Here is an 18687-nt window from a genome sequence, read left to right on the forward strand (position 1 = left end):
AAAGCTATCAACCTTTTTTCCCTTGTTGTGACCTTTACAGCTCACTCATGGCGGGTCAGACTCTTTTTTCCCTTCTAATCAATAGGGGATTCTTTTTATGAACCTTTTATGCGTAGAAAGCCTGGAAAGGTCAGCCGTGGCTTTTCTCTTCATCTCTTCATATCTTCCCCAGGAACACCATCAACATCCAAAAAGCTCTCTGCCCCTTGAACACCATTTTACACAACACGAAGGAGAAGGAAAGGAAGAAAATACAATGAATCATGCCAGTGAATATCAGCAAAAAAATAAATAAATTACAAAATAAAGTTATGAAGAGAGAGGACTGGAAGTAATTTAGGCCAGGAGAAGGTAATCATGGCACAGAGGGATGGAGGGCTGGAGGGACTGAAAGATGAAGGGATGGATGGATGAATGGATGGATGGAAGGATGGTTGGACGGAGGGATGGATAGATGGCCAATTTTTTTAAGGCTCCATTTCTGCCCTCTGGAAATGTAACACACACAAAAAAACATGTCAGTAGAACCCAAACGTCTGATGGGTGCACACGTCCAAAAGCGGAAAAGACGCAATTTGTTGTCAGGTGGAACACGACTGGACCAATCAGGCCCCACTGAGGGGTTAGAGGCGGAGCTAAGGACCAGGAAGCAGGAAGCTGCTGCTGCTGCTGCTGCTTCTTGTAAACTGAGCGGCCCTGAAAAACTGCCACCTCGAGGAGTGTGGAGCCTCCAGCAGCGCTCCAATCAGGTGCCTCGCACCTCAAACAGAGGGGGTGGGGCTGAGCGGGCGTGGCCACCGCCTCATGTCTTATGGAATGCGATAGAGCGCAGTTGCATGGAAACTCAGCGGCCCTGAGCTGCTGAATGGAAACCAGCCACAGAGCTTCGCCATTGTGTGTCTCCTCTCAAGGTCGGCTGGCGTCAGTTGAGGAACCAGCGGAAGAATGAAAGAGCGACGGTGCAGATCACTCCTCCACAAATCATTACATCACTTCCCAAACGAACAACTACACGCTATCGTTATCACTTCCTGGTGATGCTCAGGACAGAGGACTGAGGGGGGAAAAAAAAAAGAGAAAACATTTTGTCATTTATGCTGGCGCCAGGCACGACGCCATCTCATTTCCAACAGTTACACAGAGGGATGATTAAAGGAGAGAGACGGAGCCGAGCTTGAGCCTCCCGTTAAGTAAATATCGTCTGCTGTCGTGCGTCGGTGGGTTTTATTCCCACGGCTGCTTTATCGTCCTGCGTCACCGCGGACACTCCGTGTCTTCGAAGTTTTCTCCCTGGCCCTGCGAGGAAGGTCTGGATATTGATGTGACATTAGCGGTGGCGGCGGCGGCGCTGGGCGTTGCGCTGGTTATAGAAGAAGCCAATCGATGTGAAAATCCATGTTTTCAAAGAAGGTTGCTGGTTGATGTGGAAGCACACGGCAGTGTGTGACCTGATCTAGGAGTGTTACGTTCTCTGCATCCATCCATCCATCATCCCTCCATCCATCCATCCATCATCCCTCCATCCATTCATTCATCCATTCAGCACCTGGGCCAATCGACCAAACAACCAGGCATTTACGCAGTCAGTCTATTGGCCACGTCCTTGAACAGTGGGAGGAGCCAGAGGGAGAACCTGCAGACTCTACGCCGGAAGCTCCACGTGTGTGAACAGGAGGAAACTGTCCAATTAGATCAGTGGGAATCGTCCAATCAGAGGAAAGCCTCCAAAGGAAGCTCCTCCTCTCTCCTCACCGTCCGTTCACTACTTACCCATTCTCACCCATCAGGCACCTCCCTCTCCTCCCCCTCCTCCTGGCACGGAGAGCAGCACTGTGTGTGTGTGTGTGTGCGTGTGTGTGTGTGTGTGTGTGTGTGTGTGTGTGTGTGTCAGTAGAGAGATAGAGGCAGAGCGAGGCAGCGCAGCAAAAAGTGACTATCAGTCGGCAGCTCATGCACACGGCACAGCGAGCTGCTGACGGACCAGAGCTTCTCTCACCGCCGGGGTCGTTCTTCTCCGTCGCCGCTGTCTCAACTTTTATTTCTTTCTCCTCCCCCCCCGACACACAAAACCCCCTCCCTCACCTCACCTGATCCCCCCGAGAGGAACATTGGTCAGACTGGAGGAACGCTGACGAGCTCCGGACCATGAGGACGTTTTAACTCTCAGGCACATCCACAAGAGAACCAAGGAGGAGGAGGAGGAGGAGCAGAAGAAGAAGAAGAAGGAGAAGAAGAAGAAGAAGAAGAAGAAGAAGAAGAAGAAGAAGAAGACGCCTCCTGGTGGTGGGAGGAGCACCGGGATGAACTCCACAGGTCACCACGGCCTGGTCCAGCTCCACCACAACGGCAGCCGGGACTCGGCCGCCAACAATGACAGGGAGTCGTCGTCGTCGTCGCCGTCTTCGGCCGGCTGCTACGAGCAGCTTCTGATCTCCACCGAGGTCTTCCTCACGCTGGGCGTCGTCAGTCTGCTGGAGAACGTGCTGGTGGTGGCGGCCGTGGCCAAGAACCGCAACCTGCACTCGCCCATGTACCTGTTCATCTGCAGCCTGGCGGTGGCCGACATGCTGGTCAGCGTGTCCAACGCCAGCGAGACCGTCTTCATCGCCCTGATCGACGGCCGCCACCTCGCCATCTCGGCGGCGCTAGTGCGCAGCGTGGACAACGTCTTCGACTCCATGATCTGCAGCTCGCTGCTGGCCTCCATCTGCAGCCTGCTGGCCATCGCCGTCGACCGCTACATCACCATCTTCTACGCGCTGCGCTACCACAACATCGTGACGCTGCGGCGGGCGGCGCTGGTCATCGGCGCCATCTGGGCGTGCTGCACGGTCGCCGGCGTGCTCTTCATCGTCTACTCGGAGAGCACGGCCGTGCTGGTCTGCCTCATCGCCACCTTCTTCGCCATGCTGGTGCTCATGGCCTCGCTCTACGTGCACATGTTCCTGCTGGCGCGGCTGCACGTCAAGCGCATCGCGGCGCTGCCGGGCAACGCGCCCGTCCAGCAGCAGCGGGCCAACATGAAGGGCGCCGTCACCCTCACCATCCTGCTGGGCGTCTTCGTGGTGTGCTGGGCGCCCTTCTTCCTGCACCTGGTCCTCATGATCAGCTGCCCGAGGAACCCCTACTGCGCCTGCTTCATGTCCCACTTCAACATGTACCTTATCCTCATCATGTGCAACTCGGTCATCGACCCCATCATCTACGCCTTCCGCAGCCAGGAGATGAGGAAGACCTTCAAGGAGATCTTCTGCTGCTCGCAGGCGCTGCTGCTCTGCGTCTGAGGAGGGAGGAAGATGATGAAGAGGAGGAGGAGGAGGAGAAGGAGAAGGAAGGAGAGCCAGAGTCGGAGCTGGGACCAGGAGGTTCCTCCGAGGGTGGTGGGAGGTGCTCGGAGGAAGAGAGTGTAAGGTTTACAAACTGTACATTAGCCGCTTTGTTGCGTTTCATACGAGCAACCATGACACCGTGAAACCAGCTGTGATTGTCGTCTGTGATCGAGAGCAGCCACAAAAAACAAAACAAAAGCCTGTGCATTCCTCTGTGCCCGTTGTAAAAGACTGACGATGATGATGATGATGATGACGATGAAGAAAATGATGATGATCTTTGTTGTGACCGTCTACCTCCATGTACCTCTGCATCTTTACTACAAGGTGTTGTTTTGCACTCTGCCGCCCGGCCCGAGCGCCGAGGCTTCTGTCTGGAATGTGCGTGTGACGCTGATCGCTGCGCTCCGTCCCTCCTCTCTGTGTCCCCATGCTGCTTCTACTTCCTGTGTTTGAAGTTGAGTCGGACCCCCATTCCCCCAAAAAATTAAAAAAAAATGGCTGAATCATCAGCCTGCCTGCCTGCCCCAGCCGCTGAGGGTCATGAAAGTCATTTTCAAGGAAAGTCATTTTGTCTCAGGTGGCAACGCTTCTCTGCCGGGGCTCCGTCTCACCTGTGGCTCTGATCCGGCTTCAGCTTGGCCCTCAGAAAAGTTGTTGTTATTGTTGTTGTTGTTGTTGTTGTTGTTGTTTTTTACAGCCCGGATGTTGAAAAAAAAACAAAAAAACGGGGCTTAATTTTTCTGTGAAATTTTTGCTCTATGTGTGAGTGTCGTGTAAGCCATGATGATGATGATGATGATGATGATGATGATGATGATGATGATGATGAATCCACGCAGCTTCGACGACGGGCTGTGGCTGGAAGTCACCTGCTCTCTTTTCTTCCTGGACGGTGCTGCAATGATGCTGGGATGTGATGCAGAGCCAGCCAGTCACCTGTGCTAAAGTGCTTTATTTCAATCTGGCCTTATTTAATTGTGACCATTCTGATTGTGTGGTGGCCTGGTGGAGGAGCTGGAGGTGGAGGATTAATGCTGCTGCTGCTGCTGCTGCTGCTGAAGTGCTCTGTGAACTTTCTGCTGTAAATCTACTCAATAAAAACAGTCACGCTGAAAACTGAAGCACCTGTGTGTCTTCTTCAGTCGCCCCTCCAGGGTGCAGCTCCACCCGCTGGTTCTCTCACTGAAATAAAAGGTGATGTCACTGTATTGCAGCAGGGCCATATTACTGATATCAGAACCACAGCTCACAGTGAACTCACAGCACACAACACAGAAGAAATAGATCAATAGTTTAAGTTGAAGTATCTCACTGGTCGACAGTTTAACGTCCCACTAATGACCCCCCCCCAAAAAACCCCCAAAAAAACAAAAAACAAAAACTCCCACCCTCTGGTGGTAACTGGTGGCACTTGTGGAATGTTGTGAATTTTTTCAACACACAACCCTAAAGTGCACTTTCCCTTTTTTTTCATTGCTTCGCCCGACCTTTCGTTCCGCGTCCGTTGCGTCAGTGTCATACGTGTTCCCAGGTTACCTGGACTGTATTTCTCTGCTCGCCGCCGTCGCCATAACAACACACACTCACGCTCGGGGTGGGTCACTAAGGACAAACCCTGTCCAGCCTGGTTAGTGGCTTCTGCTTTTCAGTGACAAACAACCTGTTTACCGGCACGCCCACGTCCTCCCACTGCTGCTGCGAAAACAACAAATGAGCCGCGGAAGCCGGGAAAAAAATGTGAAAATGAAAATGCTAATGGAAGAATTAAAGATTCTTCTGCTGTCCACCTGTGTCGGTGAGAGGCGGAGATCAGCCTGGTGAAACTTCCACCGCTCAGTCAGTGTTAATTGTTGCATCATTGCTAACCTGTTGTTGTTGTTGTTGTGCGCAGATTGTGCTGTGTACTGTGGTTTCCTGTGTGGAGAGGCCTCTGCCCCGACACAAGACTTGCAGGTCTGGTGTCGTTGCGTTTTACTTGCTAATTCCAAATCTCTCTCTCAATCTTCAGACTTCGGCGGTGGCTGAGTAGACCCCGTCCCAGCCTGAGGGTGGCGTCTCTGAGCCTCCTCCCTGTGCCCCCCCCCCCCCCCCCAAAGGCAAGACAAGGACAAGACACGGTTTGTTTGTTTTTTCTCGGTTCTGCTAAGCTCTTGATTTTCTCTGTAGCTGCTGTTGATACTTCAGGAGGGTCAGCATCCCACCGTGATCTGTGTCCCCTGCAGAACTTTGCAGGGATGTCATTCAGATTGGATGGGTTTTCTGCCAAAGTGGACTGAGACATCACATCTCAGGCTGAGAAAAAAAAAAAAATAACAATCCTCAGGACCAATCAGACGGCCACCACATGCATCATTCACACCCACGTCGCTCTTCCTGCTCAGGAGAAGAAAACTGGAGAATCAGGCAATTTCCTGTGCAGCGGGCCGCCCAGATTGGACTCCAGGCTGCTGCCCGGCGCTCCTGCAGCTGCAGGTCGACAGGTCTCCTCCTCCACCTCCTCTTCCTCCTCTTCTTCTTGACAGCATCTTTCACCATTGGTTGCCTCATGCATACCAATAACCCCCCCCAGTAGCCCTTCCATCACTGCGACGTCCCTGTCTCCACTCCATCCACGTACTGCTGCCCAAATAGGGAATAATATAATGCAAAAGTGCCCAGAAAACCAACCTTTGGTCATGTCTTTTTTTAAAAAAAAAAGAAAAAAGAAAAAAGAAGAAAAGAGATGTTGGGGAGTAGAGGGGGTGTCTTTTAAAGTCCCTCCTCGACACAGTGAGGCGGTGATTAGACACCCGGCCACGTCGCGGCTCCTTTGTCAGGGCTGCAATCTCATTACTGACGGATGTCCCTCCACGGGAACATCAGTCAAACACCCTCAAGGTTGGCGACGCCTGCAGGCTCCACACGTGAAGATCCTGCAACCATCAGGGTTGATTGTTTTTCCCGCTTGCCCGCTGAACAGAGCAAAGAGACATTTACTACTCCAGAGTCCGACAACAGACGCTCTGCAGAACCGCCGTCTTGCTGCCATTATTTTTTGAACCAGTGAGGGGGTGTCCTGCAGTGACTGCACCACCGCTGCACAGGGTTGACCTCCAGTGCAGAGCACACGTCCTCTGTGGCCCCTCCCACGCTGCGACTCTTGAATTCACAATGACTGTTTGTGAACTGCCTTCTTGTCCGGGACCCTGATTGCAGCAGAAGCAGTAATAGAAGAAAAAAACAACAACAGCAGTTTGCAGAAACTTTGCAAAATTGCAGCTCCCCAATAATTTCCCTACTTTTTGTGATTTCTCCCGCCGGCCTCTTCGCCCAGCAGAAGGAGTGAGTGACAGCTGCAGCACCTCTTCGTCAAGCAGCCCGAGCAGGGCTGTTAATACTGGGCTCAGGGGAGTGTTTATTTATTATTTATTTATATTGCTGTCTTGATGTGATGGATGGCGGTGGGTTGGCGGTGATAAACAGGTGGCAGAAGAGATGGAACATGGAGGAGGAACCCTGTTGGAACCCATCAGTGAATCCACCCGCCTTGTTTTTTTGTCTTTTTTCCAATCCTGCGGTCAGTGACAGGAAGTGAGGGCGGCTCTTTATATAATCAGTCGCACTCACTTTACGCCTTTCATGATGTCGGTCGGGAGGACTTCTTCTTCTTCGTCTTCTCCTTCTTCTTGGTTTACCTGAGTAAGACCCGCCTCGTAAGTGTGTTCTTTTGGTCATTTTTCACTGCTGTGTTGGGAACCTGGTGCGAATACAACAAAGCTACGCCAAGGCTTGGTCGTCACCCATGACAAGGACGCTGGTTCCCTTCAACTGTGTGAACTTTCATCAGACTCAACTCCATCAATTCCTCCGACTGAACCAGCCACCTCTGGCCCACAATGATAACAGAGGCAAACAGGGAGGAAATATAAAATAACACAACCCACAGAGGCAAACCACAGGAGGAGAGTCTTCTTTGATGTTGAGAATGGAGCCTTGTTTAAGGTCGCTTCCCTTGAGTCCACTTGACTTCTCTCACAGTCGTGGAGCTGCCTTTGAAAAACCACTATAGGCAACAAATGAATCTCTTGCTGCCAGAGTGGCTCAAACCTGGAGGGACGTGAAGCCTTGTCGTGAGTTAAACTGTCACGTGACCACAGACGTGAAGGTGAATCAGTCTGGGTGTTTGGAAAACACACTGGTTGGAATTTTAATTCATCCCCAAGGTCTCTCATTTAGCTGAAGTCAAAGCGCCGTAGCCTCCTGCCGCTGAAAGCAGGCTTCATGATTTGAAGCTACTGTGGAATGTTAACACTAAAGGTGAAGGACTTTAAAAAAAAAAAAAAAACACTTTTTCAACCCAGTTTCCAAAACTTTTATTGGACAAAGTGCCTCTGTTTTGCTGTTTCAAGGAGCCATATTTTTGATATGTGTAGTTGTCCCTCCAAACCCCTGGGGGGGCGCTTTTTCTTTTACACCTATGTTTTTGATTGCGTACAAACCTGCTGAGGCGTTGAATGGAGAGGCCAAGAATTTCCCACTCTGCTTGCTCGTATTTTGGGATTTTTATTGTCTTGGACAGTTTGACAGTGCTCGTGCAGAAGGGATGCAGATCTGCTATCATTCCAACTCTCAGGGGGGAATTTGTCGGTTTATTTAAATCCGAGACACTATTAACATTTCCAGCTCTGACATTTTCACTACACGTGCATTCATATTTTTTTAGCACTGTTATTTCTCTGTTTAGCTCTCAACACCCTGCAGAACATTTGTGCCTCTCCTGGCCCGTAAAGCGGATGCTTGCAGCTCATTATGTTAATCACAGTGTTAAGTGTTTGAGCCGCTGGCTAATGGAGCCTCCCGTTTAACATCTGAGTGATAATTAACAGCCCAGGTCAGAGAGACACGCCGAGCGCCGCTATTCTGGCAGCTGTGGGCTCCGTTCCTGCCGGGTCCTGCCGGGTCCTGCCGGGTCTGGCCTGTGGTTATACGGGTCAGAAGCTTTCAGCCATCGGGTGGCACTTCGACCTACAATTGACACTGAATCAAGAGTGCAGGTGCCACTGCTGCTGCACTCAAACTCACTTTTACCACCTTGAGTGAGACAATATGTAGTGTTGGTTTTGAGCTTAAAATTAAAGGTTGTTAGGCACTTTGTTAATGCTTGGCCTGCCATAATTTTCAGTTTAGAGACAACAAATTATTTAATTTTATGATTTTTTTATTTTTTTTTTAATGGTTTAAAATATCTGGCTGTTCCATTTATGTGGAAGCAAACTTGAATTTAAAAAAAAGATACCGGTCATGTTTTCAGTTTCGTTGTGAACGGCCTCGGTCTTTTCTCCATCTCGACTCTCTAAATAGAAATAACTGTGAATAGCCTTGATAATGTCTTGGTTGCGGTTGGTGCGGTTTTGACTCCAACACCAGTCATCTCTAGGAAACTATTCCAACTCCTTTTTTTTGGTCCTCACTGTTTTCTCTCATTTTCGAGGTGTAACTTGCAAAGGATGTGCTCTGAATTCTACCGACGCTGTGCTTGCAGGAGAAACAGCACATTCAAGCTCACTTTGTTTTTGGCAGTCGAGTCGAGTCGAGCCGTCGGGATTTGAAGCCTTTTCCTCCTGCACCTGCATGAAAGCTGCCAGATGCTCTGCTTGCATTAGTCGCCATTAACCCCTCTGACATGGTTTTTAGGCAACTGATTGAGGAGCTGCTGAGAGTGGAAGAGTGGAGTGGAGATCATTGAAACAAGGGAAATGGATGGAAGGCAAAAATCACCAAACTGGATAATGGATTGAAAACAAATCCAGCGCATTTATATAACAGGTGCCAACAATGAGAGGGTCAACTTCCTCTCTGTGCTGAGGAATTAAAGTTGTCAGTGCTTCCAGTCTCTCGCAATTCTTTCTCCAAAATGGAAGGAACGGATTGTTACGGCGGTCATGAGGGTTGTCAAGGCGGACAGCAGAGCAGTGACGCAGCCTCAGCAGGAGAGGGTGAGCAGGTTGAAAACACAAACAGCAGCTCGGTCACCGCGTCCTGCCTGCCCTGCCGAGTCGGCCGGGTCAGTTGTTAGCGCCGGGGAAAAACAATTGCTGCAAAAACCCTTTTAAAATCTTGTCAGTTACGTAAAGGCCGATATTAAAGTGACCTGTGAGTGGGAGGAACGGCGGTGGCAGCGTCGCACAGGAAGTCAGGAGGCCGAGTCAGGTCCCGCTCATTGCATCGTCTCTTGTTTGGGATTGTTTTAGTTTTTTTAAACACTGAAGCACAAAAAGTAAGGGATAAACAAATTTTGGATCGTTTTTTCTTCCATGTTGCTGTTTGTGCCGCCTCCATTCTTTCCTCCATCCTTGTGCTCCAAGCGCAGCTGTCTCTTTCGTGTTCAACACGTTGAAAAATAATATTTTTCGTCCCGTGTTGATGCTTTGCAACCGGAACGTCCTTGTGCTCTGAATCCCTTTTCATTTTTATTTTTGAGAGCAGCGTCCTGTGATGACTCTTCTTTATTATCATAAATGTTCTGTGAAAATTCACCATTTCTACTGAAGGAAACTGGGCAGCAGAGATTTAACTGTGCTTTTCTCTAAAGGTCAGTTGGCCGTGAGTTCCCTCAGAGCACCGAGGACGGAACGCCGTCCACAGCTGTGGTTAGAAAGAAACGCTGCGTCCACGTCTAAAGTTTGGCTCTGGAACTGGCAAACACAACCAGAGTGTTTTCAGAGTTTACCTGTCATTTAAAGAGTAAAGCACATTGTAGCACTGACAAACCATAGCATTGGCGCTAACTGCTTTAACTGGTGCCACCTGTCCTTTCACCCAACCAAGAAAAACCAAACCAAACATTCAAGTATCTCTTTCCCATGCACCAGTTAGCACTAAGCACCGTGAATCCGTTATCATCGCAGGAAGTCTGGCTGCTGGCGAGCCGTCACGCCCCCCTGCACGCCCTCCTGCACGCCCCGCCGGGCGAGCCGGGATGGAAGCGGCTGCATCTGGAGGCTAACAGATTAACCCTGCAGCACCGCGGCTGGCTGTGGCAGCACAGGCCTGATAAAACAAAAAAAGTTTATTGGCCCTTGGTTCTGAGTGAGCAAACACATCACGCAAATGAATAATAGCCGCACAATTTTCACAGGTACCGGGTTCAATGGCAAAGCACTGGCCGAGAAAGCCGGGTCCAGCAGCAGCTGCACCAGTGGCTCCAGTCCGAGAGTTTGCAATCCATCCATCCATCCATCCATCCATCCATCCATCCATCCAACAGGAACATGTCCCAACAAATAATCCCCCTGGTATTTTTTTGTTTGTTTTAAATTTGCAAGTGGGTGCAGAGCAGTCTGAGCTGATGGTTTGGTTTCATTGTTGTTGTTCTTCCTTCTCTCCAGCTGACGATGAGGATGATGCCCTCAATGTGACACTAAGGTTGGAGAATCCATAGAGAATCACGCTTGCACATCACATCACCGTTATATAGGCGACGTACTCCAGCAACGCTTCGTTTCCACAGCATTTTAATTCAAAAGTTAGAGCTGGATATCAAGGCCCCTGATCCTGTCAAAGCTTACGAACTTATAAAGGAGATTTTAGGAGATTCCTCAACAGAGTTTTAATAAGTCCACCAACACGAAACTCTGTGTCCAAAATGGTCCAATAAACGGCGCATTGTGCCCACTTTGTCTAAGACAACAACATCAAGTCAACCCCGCTCTATTTATTTTCTTGTGGGTCTCACTCTAATGTTCTGGCTCTGCTAATTTGTGTGTTAATGGGTGATTAGTGCAAATGAAAACTCTCTTTTGGCCATTGAAGGTTTTTGGCACCTTGCCTGAGGACACCGAGAGACGCATGAGTGATCCGAGGACAGCCGCACAATGGTTTATGTCGCAGTTCCAAGACGTTCCAAGATGATCTGAGAAAAAGCTCCATGAAAAAAAGATTTATCACGATTATGTACATTATTTGTGCATTTGTGTGTATGGGGGAGGGGAGCGGTTGAGGGGTTGGAAGTGGTTTTCAGACACCTCACTGTCTGAGAGCTGGATTGCATTAGCGCGGACATCATGTCGCACGCATGGACGGACAGACATGATGATGATGATGATTATTATTATTACAACCATTAAGGCAGGAAGGCAGGCTGCGAGGGGCAGTGCTGACATTCTGCACACGAATGATTTCAGAAAGGTTCCTCCCAGCCCGGCGCCATCAGACCCTGGTTGAGTGAATTAACCCCCACAATTAAAAATTCCACACAAATGTCACAAGATCAGCAACTGGGCGGGACATGACCCTGTGACTTGTGGAGTACCTCAACCTCACAACAGCTGCTTTGAAACTGAAGCGGGGCAGAGCAGAAAAAATAGATGAGTAAACAATAAACTGACATGTAAACCTCCATGTGTGAAATATTAAAAGTAAAATATATTTGAAACTGAATCTCAAATCCACCATTTGATAGCTAATTATAGAAGGTAATGATTTACTTTTAGTATTTAAGAACATTTTGTTCATCACGTAAAAGCAGGAAAAATGCTTTTTCTCTCTGATGGATGTCATTCAGGCTCAGGGCGCATACGTACGCCCACGTCATTAGGCCCCCGGCTCTGACTCTCTCACTGATTAGTGTTCAGAACACGATGTTGCCGCTTCCTCCAGGAAAAAAAGCAACCTGTGTGGGTTCTTCCACTTTAACCTCTCATCTCCTCATCAGTTCTCCCCGCCGGCAGCCAGCAAAACACACAGCGGGGGGAGAGTTGATGCAGGAGCACACCCAGGTTAACTGAAGTGACCAGGGGCCAGGAGCACACACACACACACACACACACACACACACACACACACACACACACACACACACGCACACTGCTGCAGCCTCCCCTGCAGGACAGAGCCAAATGATGCAGCAGACTAAGTGTAATTGGCTGCTGAACTCTGAATAATTCAGCAGGGGCGAAACACTTTTCTAGCCTGAAGCCGCACATGTACCTCATGTTTACTCAGCTATTCAGGAAATTATGAGATGAGGAGGACAACGTTGCCATGGTAATATGACGGACCGTTGACATGCGCTCTGTTCCAAAAAACATGGATCTGCTGCCATCTAGTGGATTTATGGTATGAGTGCGCTTTAAAAAAAATGCAGCAAATTTGTCGTTTTTTTCTGCTCTACTGAAAAAAATTAAATAAAAACTCTACAAATGCTGTTTGATTTTAGTGCTGTGTTTTCTTTTATCAAATACTGCTATTTTTTCAGTGTAAATAGTACTACTAATAATAAGTTAACAAACTGAACCTGATTGTTAATTATTGCTATAATTCAACAACACATTGAAAAAGCATAAAGCATAAGAAAAGTCCCTTCTCCCACCAAAAAACAAAAAACAAAAAACAAAAAAACGAAACACTCTTCTTTCATTCAATCTTTCATTGGACGGACCTCCGGTCAGTCAATATGATTGGTCAATGGTGGTTCATCACACAAGTAGTTCCGTCTGGAAACAACGGCTACGAACCTCATAGCGTGTCACACCGGGGAAGCAGACTGTGCGCTGTGCACTCCCAAAGTTAATAAATTCAGCACATTGTCTCATTGCGACGCGGAATTTATGATGGAGTGACAACACACTGTTTATAACGCAATTCCAATCTCTGAAGGTAATTATCCCTTCTTGTCTGTCATTGAGTGCTCATGACGCTAGCTAACATGCTAGCCCATTCATAGCCATCATGTTAGCCCCCCAAAAAGAAGCGCGCTTTACAGACACGGCACTCACAATATTACAATATTTTCTCCAACATTGAGTCAAATGACTGTTTATTACGCAATGTTATTACTTGGCTGGCTCTGGAATCCCTCCCCCACCCAAATAGCGAGGTTGCTTTGCTGCTGGGTTCCCTGCCACAGATGCTATTACGGGTGCAGAATGCTAGTCTGGCATTTAAACTGCAAGCGAAGGCAAACGTAATTTTTTATTTTTTTTAATCGGTTCAGTCGTGAGTATTTACGTTGAGACAGTATGTGAAGAATGTTATTTTCTACTCAGGGCAGCGTCCTCCTGGCGAATATGTGTTAAGAATAAAAACGCCTAACTAAACACGTATACAAATGTACATTTCTTACATAGTGTGTATTTATCGTTATGAGAAGAATTGAAGAAAACTATTTAAAATTCAAAGTTATGTTATTGACAACAGTGATTATATCGTTGTAAATACATGATAGGTAAATAGACAGACACACAGTGTGCGCCATATACAACCAAGCACTCTTCGTCACCCTGCATAATAAAAACCCTCATAAAGTAGTTTAAAAGTAGATTCATAGTAAATATCAATACAATAAAGTGCACATTAACTTTATGCAGTCTTATTGCTTCCGGAATGAATGTCTTCCTGAACCTCTCAGTTCTGCAGTGCGTGGAGAGCAGTCGATCACTGCGGCTGCTCTGTTGTGCAATGTGTACGTGGTGCAACAAGTTGATGTTTGTGTTGTGTTTCAGCAGCAGCAGCAGTCATGTCCTTCCATCCCGACCGGGGTGGTCCCAGCCCAGGTGTCCCCCACGGCCAGCACGCCCCCACTCAGGATTACATGAGGGCGCCGCCGCCCCAGCCCCCCCACCCGGTCCTGCCCTACCACTACGACCCCCGCGCTCCGCTCGGCTCGACCTACGGCCACAGCGGCTACATGCCCCCCCACTCCGACTTCATGCAGTACCCCCCGCCTCCCCCATCCCAGACCCCCGGTCCTCTCGGGCCCTGCCCGCCCTTCGCCAAGCCCCCCGGCCGCCAGGGCTTCCCCGACCCCCCGCCAAACTTCCCGCCCCCTCCTCTTCCAGGCTCCTCTGGCGGCCCTCCACCGGGGTCCCAGTTGTCTGCTCAGCACGCCTATCAGCCTTACATGATGCCTCCTGTGCCCCCGCCGCCCCTGCCGCACCCTACCATGCCCCCCCCGGTGGCCTCTCAGTCCATGAGCTACCACCCCTCCTACTCCATGAACTACCCTCCACACCCCCCTTTTCCTCCCCCCGGCTTCAACCCCGGCTACACTCAGGGTGCCGGCTCCTTCAACCCGGAGCCGGGCTTCAGGCAGGGGGGCCAGTACAAGTACGACAAGCCGCTGGACCACCGGCGGTCCCCAGAGAGGGGCTATCGCCACGACGACCACCGGCAGAAGGGCTACGGCCACAGCGACAAGCACAAGGTGGACTTCTCTGGAGACAGGAAGCGAGGGAGAAGTCCGGACAGTCGGGGGAGGCAGGACGGGGGCCGCCACCGGTCCGAGTACGACAGGGGCCGGACCCCCCCGAGACACCGGAGCAGGGAGTGGAGCAGGTAGCAGGGGGCGGAGCCGTCGGAGAGGCTTAACCTGCAGAGTCATTGTTGATTTACTCTGTGTGTGCGCGTGTGTGTGTGTGTGTGTGTGTGTGTGTGTGTGTGTGTGTGTGTGTGTCCAGGGAGAGGTACCGCCACAGAGACAGCAGAAGGTCGCAGTCACCTGACAGGCACAGGAAGAGGCAGCGAAGGTAAAACCAAACAAAACAGCAACATTGTATTCATTTTCTTGGATGATCTCAGACTCGTCTTTTTTTTTTTTTTTTCCCAAATATTTAGCTCTTTATTGAAATGACTCTTAAAACACACGTAAAATGGATGAAATGCAGCTATTTAGGACTTACTAAACAATAACATGATTTCTTCATGTTATTTTTTTCTTTTCTCAGACTCGTCTTTAAAAACGGTGACTCTGAGTCGTTTTGTAATCTGAGCAGAGTTTTAACGCACCAGTCAGGTTTATGATAATGGAAACAAAGAAAATAATCACACAGTTGAAAAAGTGATCAGTCAGTGTCATCGGCAACCGTCTCTGCTTTCCTCCTATTTGACGATAATATGGTTCATTCAAATCATTCCTAGTGCGTCTGTGACAGTCATGATGTGATATGTGGGTGGGGTTTGTCTTCCGTCTCTTTGCAGCCGCTCCTCCAGCAGAGACAGGAAGCGCAGCCGCTGGGAGGAGGAGCGGGAGCGGCGCTCTGAGAGCTCCTCTAGTCTGGGCAGAGAACGTGGCGGCAGCAGTACTTGCGGTGGTGGCGGCGGCGGCGGCGGCGGCGGCGGAGGACACGGCCCCACAAGGGGCCGAGAATCGGAGGAGGTTCTTTCTGTTGAGCGGGAGAAAGAGAAGGGCGAGGAGGAGAAGGACGAGGAGGAGCTGTTGCTGAAGCCGGCATGGATCCGCTGCACACACGCAGAGAGCTACTACTCCAACGACCCCATGGACCAAGTGGTACCCAGCCCATTTCAACTGCCTACATGCTGCACGTAGAAGCGTAGGGGTGTCAGAGAGGTCACTGAAGGTCACTCTGTTCCAGGGCGACTCGACCGTGGTGGGCACCAGCAAACTGCGGGACCTGTACGAGCGCTTTGAGGAGGAGCTGGTGAGGAGGCAGGACAGAGCCAAGGCCGCCCGGCCCACGTGGGAGCCGCCCAAGACCAAGCTGGACGAGGACCCTGGTGGGTGCTGGATGCTTTAATGTGGCCATAATCATTCCAAACCTACAGCTTTGTGCTGCTTCCCCTGGAAATGCAGCTACAATGCGATAACATTTTGCGTGCCGAAATACAAAAAAAATAAAAAAAATCTGTGGACTGTTTAGTCCACTAGATGGTGCTAAGTGGGTGGAAACTTGGTTCTGCTGGATAGAATTGATGCTGTAAATTGTTTTACTTTGGGAACCAAAGCAGTGGTGGGCAAACTACGGCCCAGGGGCCAAATGTGGCCCATGAAGCTTTTTAATCTGTCCCTCCAAACTTGAAGAAATTATATTTAAAGTAATTAAGTCATAAAATAGCTGTGTTTCTGGTGTTTTTCAGTGTTTTAAGAGCTGAATATTATTGGGCTTCAAATTAAGATATTTTATTGTAACACTTTGGTTCGTTGTTTCCTCCTATGAGGTGGCTCACTAAAACACTCCATCCATCTGCTGCTGCTCCTCTGCCACATCTTAGTCGTCAAACAGTTTGCCCACCCTACTTCAGAGTGTCCAGCCAGCCGGCTGTAGGAGGAGCTACGCAGACTCACTGTGTTGCTTGTGTCCCCCAGACGACAGCAGCAGCGAGTCGGACTGCGAGTCGGACGGCGAGGGGAGCTCCTGCTCCAGCAGCTCCGACTCGGACGTGTTTGACGTCATCGCCGAGATCAAGAGGAAGAAGGCCCACCCCGACCGGCTGCACGACGAGCTGTGGTACAACGACCCAGGACAGGTCAGCCCCCCCCCCCTCCCTGCATTGAGTGTTTCAATTTTTGTCTCTGAGAAGGATCGACTTCCTGTTGCCAGAGTGCGGCAGCTTTTTTCTGACTTGTTGTACTGTCGTCTGATTTTTTTTCTCCCCCCTCCCTCTCTCTCCCTCTCTCTCTCTCTCTCTCTCTCTCTCTCTCTCTCTCTCCCTCCTCCTCTCTCTCTGTATGTGTCTCTTCTGTCTGTCTGCGGCCCAGATGAATGATGGGCCGCTGTGTAAGTGCAGCTCCAAGGCCAGACGCACGGGGATCCGCCACAGCATCTACCCTGGGGAGGAGGTACGGACACGGCGCCAATAAATCACACCTGCAGCACTGCTCACCTTGTCAGGGGGGGGGGGGGGGGGTTGTGGGGGGTGAGAACGGGAGGGGAGGGGGGCAAGGACGGCGCCGCTGCTGAGGCCACTTGTAGGGAGCGACGGCTCCAACGCTCTGAGCTCCATCACACATAAATTGGTGGCCACAGATGATGACAGGTGGATTTGCAGCTACACTTTGACTTTGAATTGATTTGAATGGAACCCCAATCAGTTTTACGCTCTGCAATTAAACACAAAGACGGCGGCGAAAATAACCGTGTGTGTGTGTGTGTGTGTGTGTGTGTGTGTGTGTGTGTGTGTGTGTGTGTGTGTGTGTGTGTGTGTGTGTGTGTGTGTGCGCGTGCGTGTGTGTGTGTCTCTCTCAGCCAGTGAAATGCTGTCGAGCCATGAACAACAACGCGGGGAAGCTCTTCCACTACCGCATCACCGTGTCTCCTCCCACCAACTTCCTGGTAAAGGCTTCTTCTTTACAACTGCACTGGCGCTCCAGTGATGACATCATCATCACTGGACGTGCTCTGCACCTGATTTAGGGGCCTGTAAAGGTGTCTGTTTGTTTTTTTTACTCTCAGGTTTTCTTCATTGAAAGGGTGATTGTGATGTTTTGCTGCGTCGGTGCTTCTGTGTGTTTCAGACGGACAGGCCGACGGTGATCGAGTACGACGACCACGAGTACCTGTTTGAAGGCTTCTCCCTCTTCTCCCACACGCCGCTCACCAACGTAAGTACGGCTGAACTGAACCGAGCTGGAAAAAAAGATTTGTTTTTTTTTCATATATTAGTAAAGATACGATGATGTGTGTTAATTCACTGTAGTGGAGGTTGATATGTTACACAAGGAAGAAGTGAGAGGACACAACTGCACGGCTGGTTATAGTTTGATGGGGGGGAAAAAATATTACGGTAATGCCGGCAGTTGACTGCAGGGGGCATCTGGCGCCATCTAGTGGAATGATATGTTTGTGGTGCTTTTTTAAAAAAAAAAATCAATTCTGATTGTTTATTTTTCATTCTAGACCACAAACACTTCAATTTGTCTTTGTGTCCATCTTAGGACACCCTCAGTGTTGCCCCCCCCCTCCTCTTCACTCATTACTTATGTATTTATTACGCTCATATTTTGCTCACTTTTAAGAGCCCACACAAGTAGAAATACACACGAGGGAGGGAAATACAACAGAGCAGAAACACAGTGTGGGAAGTTTGTCTTTCTTGGTGTTTCTCTGCTCTGCGGAGTCCAGGCTGCTGCTGCTTCTCCTCCTCCCACACGTGCACCACTGCTGTGTGATTCCACCCGCCTGCATCCACCGCTGCTGCTTCATAAGCTTCATAAGCACACACACACACACTCACAAATCCTCCTCCTACACCTCAACTTAACGTCTTTTTTTAAACTCGCGGCTTCTTAAAAATGACTGGGCCTGTGCAGCTGGTCCGCTGCCCGGCGGTGACCTTGAGCCAATCAGACGCAAGAGACTAGACGCATCTGACGTGTAACAGAAAGGGGGGGCCCCCTGGTGGCTTTAAAGTGGAAATGCAGGCCGGAGACATCTGGAGGTGGATTCAGCCCCCCCGCCACTGCTTTCTCCCTCGGTGTTTGAATAAGAAAAATGTGGGGTCAATATCCGGCTGGCTGGAGGAGAGCCGGCCGGGGATTAAGGCACGATTTGAACTGGATAATTTAAGCGGCCCCTTGTTAAAAGCGGGGGTAAACGCTCTGGTGGCAGCAGCGGGGATTAGGATCCTCGGAGCGTGATGA

The 18687-nt window shown here is 49.9% G+C and overlaps 2 protein-coding genes across 2 annotated transcripts in view; both read left to right on the top strand.

Annotated features, from left to right (window-relative positions):
- The first annotated feature begins 2222 nt into the window (after positions 1 to 2222).
- Positions 2223 to 3420, top strand: mc4r (melanocortin 4 receptor). The gene has a single exon (XM_076049038.1). It carries the CDS (start codon positions 2301 to 2303, stop codon positions 3282 to 3284), a length of 984 nt encoding a protein of 327 aa, XP_075905153.1. The 5' UTR covers positions 2223 to 2300; the 3' UTR covers positions 3285 to 3420.
- A 9373-nt stretch (positions 3421 to 12793) lies between these two features.
- drosha (drosha ribonuclease III) overlaps positions 12794 to 18687 on the top strand; it is a 56547-nt gene continuing 50653 nt past the window's right edge. The window contains exons 1-9 of the mRNA XM_076048985.1: positions 12794 to 12968; positions 13814 to 14645; positions 14768 to 14836; positions 15288 to 15597; positions 15683 to 15824; positions 16414 to 16574; positions 16807 to 16887; positions 17294 to 17380; positions 17563 to 17649. Of these exons, the coding sequence (XP_075905100.1) occupies positions 13828 to 14645; positions 14768 to 14836; positions 15288 to 15597; positions 15683 to 15824; positions 16414 to 16574; positions 16807 to 16887; positions 17294 to 17380; positions 17563 to 17649 (1755 nt within the window). The 5' untranslated portion in view covers positions 12794 to 12968; positions 13814 to 13827. The remainder of the gene's footprint in view (positions 12969 to 13813; positions 14646 to 14767; positions 14837 to 15287; positions 15598 to 15682; positions 15825 to 16413; positions 16575 to 16806; positions 16888 to 17293; positions 17381 to 17562; positions 17650 to 18687) is intronic.

The sequence above is a fragment of the Nelusetta ayraudi genome, unplaced genomic scaffold, assembly GCF_046127955.1.
Source record: "Nelusetta ayraudi isolate G7.1 ecotype Tasmania unplaced genomic scaffold, CSIRO-AGI_Nayr_v1 ptg000110l, whole genome shotgun sequence".
Lineage (NCBI taxonomy): Eukaryota > Metazoa > Chordata > Actinopteri > Tetraodontiformes > Monacanthidae > Nelusetta > Nelusetta ayraudi.

Bases quoted from the DNA above. Each gene is read 5' to 3' on its own strand.
- mc4r (XM_076049038.1), top strand. From the start codon at position 2,301: ATGAACTCCACAGGTCACCACGGCCTGGTCCAGCTCCACCACAACGGC.